The 11,404-nt window shown below is 34.4% G+C and overlaps 1 protein-coding gene across 2 annotated transcripts in view; it reads right to left on the bottom strand.

Moving 5' to 3' along the window:
- Nucleotides 1-3,252: 3,252 nt before the first annotated feature.
- LOC112517916 (sterol 3-beta-glucosyltransferase UGT80A2) overlaps nt 3,253-11,404 on the bottom strand; it is a 16,665-nt gene continuing 8,513 nt past the window's right edge. For both annotated transcript variants that reach the window (XM_025125335.1, XM_025125336.1), the window contains 10 exons: nt 10,772-10,942; nt 9,796-9,859; nt 9,531-9,588; nt 9,258-9,435; nt 7,994-8,124; nt 7,057-7,159; nt 6,446-6,522; nt 5,413-5,460; nt 5,181-5,330; nt 3,253-3,542 (listed from right to left, as the gene is read on the bottom strand). In XM_025125335.1, coding sequence (XP_024981103.1) covers nt 3,372-3,542; nt 5,181-5,330; nt 5,413-5,460; nt 6,446-6,522; nt 7,057-7,159; nt 7,994-8,124; nt 9,258-9,435; nt 9,531-9,588; nt 9,796-9,859; nt 10,772-10,942 — 1,151 coding nt within the window. In that variant the 3' untranslated portion in view covers nt 3,253-3,371. The remainder of the gene's footprint in view (nt 3,543-5,180; nt 5,331-5,412; nt 5,461-6,445; nt 6,523-7,056; nt 7,160-7,993; nt 8,125-9,257; nt 9,436-9,530; nt 9,589-9,795; nt 9,860-10,771; nt 10,943-11,404) is intronic.

The following is an 11,404-nucleotide window of genomic DNA, read 5'->3' on the forward strand; positions in this document are numbered from 1 at the left end:
GGGGGGGGGGGGGGAGGTTGGGTCTACTTCCTTCTTTTTGGTGTTGCAAGTTCTGACAGATTTTAGGGTTTCATGGGCAATTGATCTTTCTTTTGTTGTTTTTTGAACTCTTTGTTATTGTTTCATTTTCTTTTTTGTCAACGTGAATATCCAATTCACTATTTGAGCTGATTAATTTCAGGATGATTATTTGCTTTTGTAGATGGTCTGGAGTCATCGTATTTGAACCTCTATGGCCACAAAAAGGATTTTTATTTTTCTTTGGATTTGAACATGAGACCTCCTGCTACTTTTGACCTTTAGAGTCAAGCTGAAACTAATCAGACACCACCTTTGTTGATCAAAATTTGACACTTGAAAGTGTTACAATCTTTGACAACCATGTTAAATTAAATAATTTTTTTGACCCAATTAAGGATTTTCTTTACTTTAACAGCTATGTTAAATGATATGTTATAACCGCCCCGGGGGGGGGGGGATACGACTTGAAACTTTCAAATTTGAAGAAATCTCTAAAACCTTATAGAAGTGAAATAAACAATAATATTTAATTATTTTTATCAAATAAATGTATTAAAATTAAATGTGTAGTATATGATATTAAAATTGATAAAATAAAGTAGTATATGATATTAAAATTGATAAAATAAAACATATCATAAAAACTATTAAAAACCATTTTTTATGTATGAAGTATTATGTATTAGTGTATATTACTTATAATTTAAAATTACAAGTAAATTATGTATAAGTACAATTTATTAAATCTTCATTTTTGAATTCGTATAACTAACTACAGATAAACGTAATCAAATACATGATAAACATCTAATTTTAAATATTAAAATATAAAATATAATTAGAATCATCATTGAGTTTTAACAAAATCATTTTTTTATAAAAATTATATTGTTAAGCCAAAAATAAATTAATTCGCTATTAGACCTAAATTAAATTGTAGTAAAAATTTAAATTAAAGAAATTGTACCAAAAAAAAAAACTATAACTTTTAAATAGTTAATATCACCGATATATTTTTTCAAATTTTTATGATATCTTTAAATTTATTTTTATTCAAAAGTGTAAACATTTTCTCTATCAAAACCACATAAACCGTATTATATCAAAAGAGACAAAAAAACATTAAAACGAAGATGTATCTCACTGTATTACATGAGTACCATTCTAGTAAGGTAAAACTAATAATTTAAATATCGTCTCATATTTATTAAAAACATCCAATATTAAAAAAAATTAATTGTATGTGGGACCCACCAAAATTATTTTTTATATTATTTTGGTACTTTTTTTTATAGAGAGGGGAGTGACCCCTCCAGATCAAAAAAAAACACTTAAACGCTAAAAAGCAAGACAAATACGCGCTCGGGTGGGGGCGAACCACATCCACCAGAAAAACCAAGGCACCCAGAGAGAAAAAGAGGGAGGAAGAAAGCGAAGAAGAAAGAAGAGAGGAAGAGAAAGAGAGAAAAGATAAAACAGAGAAAGGGGAAGAGACGAAGAGAGAGAAGAAGAGGGGGAGAAAGAGAAACCGACCACAAGGGAAGGGCCCAACCAAGCCAAGACCGGGAAACAAACACTTATATTATTTTGGTACTTTTTTGTTCAACATAAGGGGGATCGCCCCAGGGGAGATCGGGGTAGTCGTTTTGACAATTTTGCTGAAAAATGGTTATTTTATTATATCAGGTATATTTTGGTCATTTTGGTGATTTTCTCTTGTTCTATCCCTTATTATTAATATCAGAATTTTCTTTTTTACATATTTTTGTTTAATCCAAAAATGGTATAAATAACAACATAAAATAGACCAATAGAAGAGAGTTGACCGGATAGACATCAAATCAAAATAAAAAGCCAAAAGAAGCAAAAAGATTTGGACATTGGGAGTAGAAAGATTTGCACTTTAAAAAGGACAATTATTTTCTCCCCCTCCAACTGCATCTCTTAAGGAATTTATAAGTTTTTTTAAAGGTAAATTGTATGAAAAAGTAGCGTATTTTAATTTGATTTTTATTTTTGTTAATGTATTTGTAAAACTTTTATTTTGGTACCTAAGATTTTAATATTTAAGTATTTGAATAACCGGTTGAAGACTAATTTTAAATTAAAAAAATATATGTCACTAACCATGTCAGCAAATAATACTGAGTTGGATACCAGATCAATCGCTACATTAGCATGGTAACCGATTAATGCTTCAACAGGTTACCCGGATACTTAATGTTTTTTTTTTTTTCCAGGAGGGGTGCTAAATAAATATGAGTTAAATTATTTAAATACATTATTATTTGTGAGAAGAAGAGATTCATTCATTTTGGGGATCGGAAACGTCATCAAATAATTCACCGTTTTTAAATAAATATTCATAATAATAAAAAAAGCAGTTTAAAAAGAGATATCATTTATGTTTGCCTCAAAATAAATATGAGTTAAATTATTTAAAAAATAGATAACTAAATTGTGAAGTCTACCTTTAATTAATATACAAGTATTTGATAGTTGTAAAGAGAGGGAAATTACATAAGGGGTGAAAATGTCATTTCACGTATAAAATCACATGTGATTCACGCGACTTTAGCCACGACCTGAGATTGCGGACCAGGTCACCCGCACATCTTTATGTTAACCGTTAGTATAAAATCATATGTCATTTTGTACGTGATTTGACCGCTTCCATGTTCTTTTATTTAGTTATTGTTCTCGTCTGTACTTAGTTTTTTTTTTCTTTAGGAAATGAATAAGAAAGGAATTGAATTCAAAAGTGATGTAATGACCAAATCCACAAATAATAGAATGTATAGAATTCAATTTCCATATGTAAACCAAACATAGGAATCGAATTTAGTCAACACACTTGATCATTCTAATTTCTTCAGATTCCATCAAAGTCCTGCTAACCAAACCAGGCATAACAATTATACACATCTACAACTGTATATCATTTTAACCACAAGGGTAGTGCCTGATTGGTTTGAGATTGCGTTCCAAAAATCAAAAGTGCCCGAATGTTTCAAGTTCAAATCCAAGGAAAAATAATAATCCTCTTGTAGCTACGGAGATTCAAATGCGGTGACTCCAAACTACCCGCAAAACAGGTGGTCGTCATGGGATTAGTGGGCTCGTATAACGGGTTGGATATCCAGGTTAATAAGTGAAATTAAATCAAAATATTCCTAAAAAAAGGCTCTTAACAAACAAGCAACACAACACAACTTAAAAGAAGACTCTTAAACAAAAAAAATGGGCATCTTGTTATTAAGATTATTATAAGCAAACTTTGGCAGGCATAAATAGTATCCTTTCATACATGATGACTATGGCTACTGAAAGGATACATATACAATTGAGATTTAAGAACAACCAAAACATCTACTTATCGAGAATAAACTCGATGGTGCTGAGGTTGGCGAGTCTACTTCAGGCGTGTTTCGTGGAAGATGCCGTAAGAAGGCTTTCACCGCCCCGTCCACCCCATCCTCCTGCTCCATCGCCTTTGCAAGTTCCACCGCTTGTTCCTTTACCTGCAATAATCAATGTCTTTAACTCTATCTTCGCTGCTACCAAAAAATTAAACGCTCGACAAAATGATATTGGCTAGTTACCAACACAAACTGGGTAAGCGCTGACAGAGTAAAAGCGCTGATAGGGTAAGTGATTCGGACTGGGTAAGCACTGACTGAAGCATTGTTCGAGTCAGAATGCAACTCTTTCCTTACTAGGTCAACGTATTTGTTGGTCAAATTGTGTTTATCAACACACCCCTGTTCTTACTGGGTAAGCTCTTACCACGTGGTAAATAACAATTAATCCCAAAATTAATGTTCACAAATAATAAATGGGTTGTTTGTTTACATCCTAATAGTTCCATTAAGAGACAATTTCTGAATTGTTAGGAGGTGAAACTTGTTTGGGAAAAAAAAATCTGGCTCTTAATGGTTCTAAAACCCTCTGAATGATTTTGTATCATGGGTCTTCCTTAACCATTCAGCGCCCTAATTCCATTATAAACAATTACCAAACAATTATATTTCATTTTATTATACATCATGAGAGCCTCTTAATCATTCTGACCACTTAATCATTTTGCACCAAACCATTCAGCAACTGTCAAAGAGTCCCTAAATAAAACATACAGTTTTAGAAATGTATATTTATTACACTTCTTGATTCATTGAATAAAAATTTAACGAATTTCTCCATCTCATCAACTCCTATATATTCGGGCGTGGTAATTAAGGGTAGAATTTGAAAGTAAGCTATAATTTTTTTCCAAAATAAAGTAGCTAAAATTAAAATCTCTAAAAAAATTACATCCAACTCCAATAACTACTCTATTTTAGTAATTTCAGCATTAATTATATTATTAAAATATATCACAAATTTATCGATCAATACACTTTTAAGAAAACATTGTAAAAATTATAACAGATTCAACCTCATTGGTGGAAACGGTCAAAATAATACATCTTTTTCCTTGATATTAAGGTTTTTCTAGAGATTTTTCCAAATTTGAAGAATTCTAATTCGGTCTTCTTTTCTCTGTTCTAACATACACTTTAGCATAGCTGTTGAGGCAAAAAAAAACTCCTAAATCTCTAAAATCAATATTCTAGCCACTTGGTTGAACTTTAAACCTACTACTCTCTCCGCCCAAAAGATCATTATGCAAAATTCAATCTTATATCAAATTAGAGTCTGGTTCAAATGAGAACTGCAAATATTTTACAAACCAATAAGCTAATTTTTAGTGTATATTCATTGTTGAATATACTCATTGACAAAATACTAATGCAAACGAATATGGTATGTATTCATTTATGAATATACTCATTGAATACATTATACATATTTTGATGAAATTTATGTGTATATTGATCAATGAATACACACTATAAAATTAGTTCCTTGGTTCTCAAATTATTTGCAGTTCTCACATCAACCATCCAGTATCAAATTAAACCACAAAAGAAACTTAAATCGTTCAGCAGTTCTTTTTTCAAACGCCTGATAAAGACAAACGGAAAGTGGCCGAAATCATCTTATAGAAAAATCATGTATTGATCTTTGAGCATGAAGGTGCTCGAAGAGTTGCAATGCAAAACCATAAATTGGCATTCGGAACCAAAAACTGATGGCATGTTTAAAGAATGATTCATTACCTTCGGATCCAGCATGAATTTAATTGCGTCGACCAACTTTGGAAGCGAAAATTGATCAACCGGTATGGGAGGGGGCCCCACGCCTCTGGCATGAACTCGTTCTCCCCAAAAGGGTTGATCACCAAAGAAAGGTACGATTGTGGTTGGGCACTGAATTGCAATAAAAGTGAAGAAAGAGTCGGAAACCGGCATTTAGAGAGAAAAAGTGCAAATAATTTGTCGAGACTATTACCGCAGCTTTAAGACCAGCGGCTGTTGTTCCAGCACCCCCGTGGTGGACCTGGATACGAAAGAAAGGGTTCGTTTATTATAGGAAGAACCAAGAAATCAAATATTCAAGTAAACTCTAAATTATTATATTATGATGTTGAATATATTAATATTAGTATTAAGAGTATGAAATCGAAAAAAAATTATCATGAAAAGTTTAGGAATTGTTAGTTTGGTTTTCCATTAAGTCCTGGATAAATAAAGTTGTCTGTGTGGATTAATCAACCTGTATAGATTGGGAGGGTTTTGTTTGGGAGCGTTTTTACATAGATAGAAGGAGCATTTTTAACTGGGAGGGGCAGGTTTGGGAAAAAAAAACTTGGTTTTCTGCAAAAAGCTCCCCCTTATAAGCTTATTGAATAAACCACTTTCTATATCATTAAGCCATCATGTACAGCTGACCGAATAAGCTCCGAGTCTCATTAAGCTGCTAACAAACATGCCCTTAGACTCCCTTTGTATGATCGATATTTGAATGAACAAGATATATAAAAAGGTAGCATTTTAGACAACACCGAATTATCGTAGGGGCCGTTTACCAAATGCTTACTAGGTAAGCATTTACTGACAAGAATCACCATTTACCTTATCAGGTAACGTCTCGACCATCACAATGGATAGTTGGTAAGCGTTTTTTACCCGGTTAGCGTTTACCAGGTAAGAATATTCTCCCTCACTTACCGGGTAAGATTATTGGTCCTTGATATGCCTCTTACCGAGTAAGATTTTCGAACCTTCCCATGTTCACCCGGTAAACACTTACCAGGTAAGCGTCTCGTAAACGGCCCCTTAGTCAGATGACAAATAAAAGCAAACTATTCTTATAGGAAGGGTCGAATGTGTTAAGAAAGCACCATCATCTACAATGATGGAATTCTGAACTTCCAACAAAAGCAAAAGGAGGGTCTAATGATATCAATAAACTGGACAATGAAACGTCACAATGGGTGCATATTTTAAGGAATGACGGTATAAACGGGATAATGAAACCTCACCACAGATGCACATTGTAAGAAAAGCCAGTCATGAGGGATGTTGTCCAATGAGTACACAAAATCTTTCGGTTCTGCCACTGGAGAAACAAAGTATAGTTAAGTTCATTCCATGAATATAGGGTTTGGTTCACGTGAGACCATCATGTTTTCGTGAGACGACAAAATAACACTAAAACTTCACATCAAAACATTGTGAAGACACAAAAAACATAGAACCTTACGGTAAAGGTAAACATTGAGAAGGTTTAGTGTTATTTATGTGGTCTAACGAAAACAGACTGGTCTCACATGATCCCAAGTCTAGTTCAGTAATCAACTTTTTGCCCTGAATATAGTTCAATGATCCAAAACAGGAAATGCTAATAATAGTAAGTACTCATTCCGTCCCAAAATAAGTTTCTATTTTAGTTTGTCCCAAAATGAGTGTCTACTTTCTGATTCTACCCTTAATTATGAAATGGAGAAATTCATTATTAAGTGTACAACTGTCATTTAGTTAATTAAAAAGTGTAATTACACATTTCCAAAATTGTATGCCTTTTGACGGAAAGAGTAATAAAAAGCATATACAGTCAAAGATACTGCAAAAGATGATGGAACCAGAAACTTACAGTTGCCAAGACCACCCCAGCCTTTGTTGATGATTCCCCTTTGTCCAGTCATTTCTAGAGCTTGAACGATTATTTGCGTCATTTTTTCGGGCTCTTGAACAGGCTGACGATAAATTTAAAAGAAAAAACCATCGGAAATAGAAAGATAACAAGATACCGTATCCATTCTTGAGGACACGCAATTAAGTAAGCAAACGGGTCCATGTATGGCTTCTACTGTTTATTTTATTTTTCTAGTTCTTCCAAAGCGATAACAAGTATTTTCAAATTTCGAAAGCCGTCATAAATCTTTGATAGCATAAGAATGACAAGAAATCTCATCTTCCAAGGGTTCAAATTCAGGCGCTGTCAAAGCCCCTGTTGGAGGTTCACCTACGATGACGACTCCAAGTCGTTCGTCGTCAGCCGGGGGATTAGTTGGTGTGCGCAAGCTGGCCCAGAAACCCACACTTACCTGCACCTATTAATTCCCCAGGGTGACCACGAATGACCTGGAGTCATCTTAGGTGAACCTCCATGGCCGCAAGGGTTTTGGCAACACCTGGATTTGAACCCAGGGAAGATGAGATTTCCACTACATCCCCCTAAGCCTTAACCCACAAGACAAGGGTTACAAATTTCAAACTTCATTTTGATGTTTTCATGGTTTACAAAACTAGTTCATTAATAGAAACGCTCGTTGACTGTTTGACTTTGATGAGATTGAGGTTTCAAACCCAGTAACATAAAATTAGTATATATTTTTCTCATTTTTTACTTTATCTTTTTTACAACACAATATATTACAAAAAAAATGTCAAAAGAAAACACAAGTGTTACGAAATGAGGTCTTAGATTACCTTATTTGTTTCGAATTTGATTCTTCTTTATCAAACAAAACAACGAATATAAAAAATAAAAAGAACAAAGATGCAAGAGCATGTTCGGATAGACTCACAAGACTACCGAACCCAATGTAGATAGGCTTCGGGCCAGCTTTAAGCCAGCTTAAAAGTTCTTCAGGAGGTTCATAGTTTGAAGCAAGATCGAGGAAACAAAATCCAACCACGTCAATCTTTGGTCCCCAATCTGCATATGTAGAGATACGAAATCATTCAATGATTAAGTGGTTAGAATGGTTAAGAAGCATTGTATGATTTAGTGTCAAATGGGAAAGATTGTCTGAAAACTGTTCTGAATCAAACAGTCTGAATGACATAAAATTACCATTTACCCCAGTCTTGTGTTGAATGGTTGTATAAAATTAATGTTTGACAGAAGTTCTGAATGAAAAGTATAAAACAATTAATGGTCCAAGACAACACATGATATCGTATCAGTCTTGTTACAGTTAGTAAAGTTTTTATATAAGATAACGTGTTGAGGCATTCTCTAGTATAAAATAGCTCCCCAGTGAAACATTAGCCATCCAAATACATTTGTCATACCCCAGGTATTATAGTCAATAAGTCAGAGTAGGCTATGGTACAAGTGTTTACTGTAGGGTACAAATAGGTGAAGCAGGGTAGTGGGTTTTACTTGGTATAAATAAGAGGGTTTTGGAGGGGAGCAGGGTATGGATTATTCTAATATGTTCGAGATTGGCGAAAGCCTTTGAGAGACCTCCAACTTCTCAACTTGCTGGAAGCCTATGTTTAATCATTTGAGATAATTTCATTTTGAAGTCATCTTTGTGTACCAATTTCATTGTTAATTGCTCGGTTTGTATCAACATCATATGATTCTATTATTATTTTTAAAATAATCTACCACATGACTTATAGGATCTTAACCGGACAATGGCCCCTTCAGCTTGAAGAGTGCAAGGTATAAGAGGTGTAACATGTAGCGATGTGTAAGGGCATGTTTGTTAATAGCTTAATGAGCTTAATGGGGCTCACAGCTTATTCAGTCAGTCATACATGACTCTTTGGTAGTGGCTTAATGATATAGAAAGTGGCTTATTTGGAAAGCTTCTAGGGGAGCTTTATTCAAAAAGCCAAGTTTTCTCCAAACCTGCCCCCTCCATATTAGCAAAATACGCTTCTTCCATATATGAAAAAACCCTCCCAAACGAAAAACCTCCCAATCTATACAGAGACACTAATCCACACAGTCAGCTCTATCCATACAGGACTTATGGAAAACCAACCAAACAGCACCTAAGAAAAACCGCATTTGCAATGAGTGCTATCCAATCAACTGTAGTGTATCTAATGTACCTTTTGGTTTAGGAACAAGATGAGGACTCCATATATATCCATGTGGAATATGAGACTCCGAGCCTTGTGAACCACTTAAATATGTGACTGGCCGCAGCTTCAGTTTTTTCTTCCTAACATCATTTATCATGTCCCGGATTCCAAGCCAAATCAAAGAGTCAACAATTTGATATGATAGCTGCATTCTCTCATACAAACAGGAATTAGACTCAAAAGACGAAAACAATTAACATAGAATCGAACAACTAATATGGGAAGTGGCAATGAACTTACTCTATATCCAGCTGGTTGCTTGACACGAGAGAGGGGATGAGGAAATTCACTAGTTGGCCTGGTTTGCAGAAATTGGAAGTCATTTTTCAATTGAAAATTAACCGTCCATATTTTACAGCATGACAGAAGAGAAGAAAGTGCATGACTTAGTAGAAAGATGGGAGAAGAAGTAATATTTAAAGAGGCAAACTTATAATATAAGATGGATTTCATGATTGATTAGAAGAAACTTTCAAAAATAAATCCTAATTTAGAAAAGACTTACGTCCAAGGCATTGTAAAAAATATATGAATGGGTATTTTCAGTGCCTCTGCAACATGTGTATGTCCTGAAACAGTTTTTTCCACGTGAATCAGTGAAATACGAACCTTCATAAATCAGTATAATATCTCTTTTGCAGCTAAAAAGAAGCTATATGCCAAATATATAAACCTTTCAGTACTATCCAACATAGTTAGAATAACACGCAAACTATAGAAGAAATATGAATAAAATATGTATTGTTCAAATAATAAATGGAGGTAGATCAATGACTTTAAAAGAAGGCCTAGCAAAATTTTAGAATGGATCATAGAAGATTGTTTTGAACCACCCCTAATTACCATTGCATCCCACTTAATGTAACATGATACCCATTAACATGAATAATTAGAACGAGAGTGAGGTTCAGGGTAAAAGCCCCAAAAAACTGCGGAACACGCTAATAACCACTCATTTGTACGGTATACACATGTGCATACAAGTAATTAAAGATGTTTCTTGGTTTTGGTTTCTATGCACGTGTGCATACTAGACAGGTTACTTGTATGTACATGTGCATACCTTACAGATGGATGATTACTAGGGTGTTCATCAGTTTTACATTCTTTTTGCAGTTTTCCCCTGAACCTGTCCCATTAGATTGATATAAGAGGGGTCTAGTTGTTCTTCGGATGTTCTTGAAGAAAATCGATACCCATTTGCACTCAGAAAAGAATTCTGCAACCATAAAGGAAAACGACCTTCAACTATGCATACTTGCATACAATCATTGAAGTTATTTCATTATCCTTCTTCAGAATGGAGCATCAGAAATAGATAAGTTAAAAAACTTTAAAGACAATTTATCTTCTAACGGGCATGGCATTAGTAACAGAGCTCATAAAGCATGAACATGCCTAAGCATACAAACGAGGAGCAAATGACCTCAAGTAACATGACACTTGGAGTGCTTAAATGATAATAACAATTAAGCACTTACCATATGCTGGGGGGTTCGCTATAATTGCCTCTGCTCTAAACGAGATTCCGGTATCAAGATCAGGCTCTCTGCATGCCGGGAATAAAGAAAAGATTATATCCTTCATCTGACTTCTCTGAACAGGAATCTCAGAAGGACCCGAAGGCAAGAACCCTTTGTTCTTAACCATGTCTGCAAAATGAGTTAAAGTAAGTAGTTGCATACCCCTATTCGTGAATCGTGATCATGCCCCATTCACATGTACTAAAAGGGAAATTTCAATAATGCCAATAAATCGGTGACTACCAACTAAGTAAGCTTGTTGTTTTGATCGTTCCTTATAATCAGAAACAAATCAATAATGCAGCACATTGATAAATTAAAAAGAAAAAGATAAATCATGTTATCTAATTTATGTAATTTATATGGCAACACTGTTTGTACACGGGTGGTACATATAGCAGGTTCACATATTATAGGAAGTGGCAAGATGATTATAACATCCTAGAAAACCGTACCAGATATTGTCTGTTTTACCCACACCTGGACTCACGGTTTTAAAACGCAGAGAAGGTATCCAGTCCCTTATAAGGCAACTTTTGCTCCCCTCCCCAACCGATGTGGGATCTCACAATTCCCTCCCCCCCCCCCCCC

This window comes from Cynara cardunculus, assembly GCF_001531365.2.
Source record: "Cynara cardunculus var. scolymus isolate 2C chromosome LG 9, CcrdV1, whole genome shotgun sequence".
Taxonomy (NCBI): domain Eukaryota; kingdom Viridiplantae; phylum Streptophyta; class Magnoliopsida; order Asterales; family Asteraceae; genus Cynara; species Cynara cardunculus.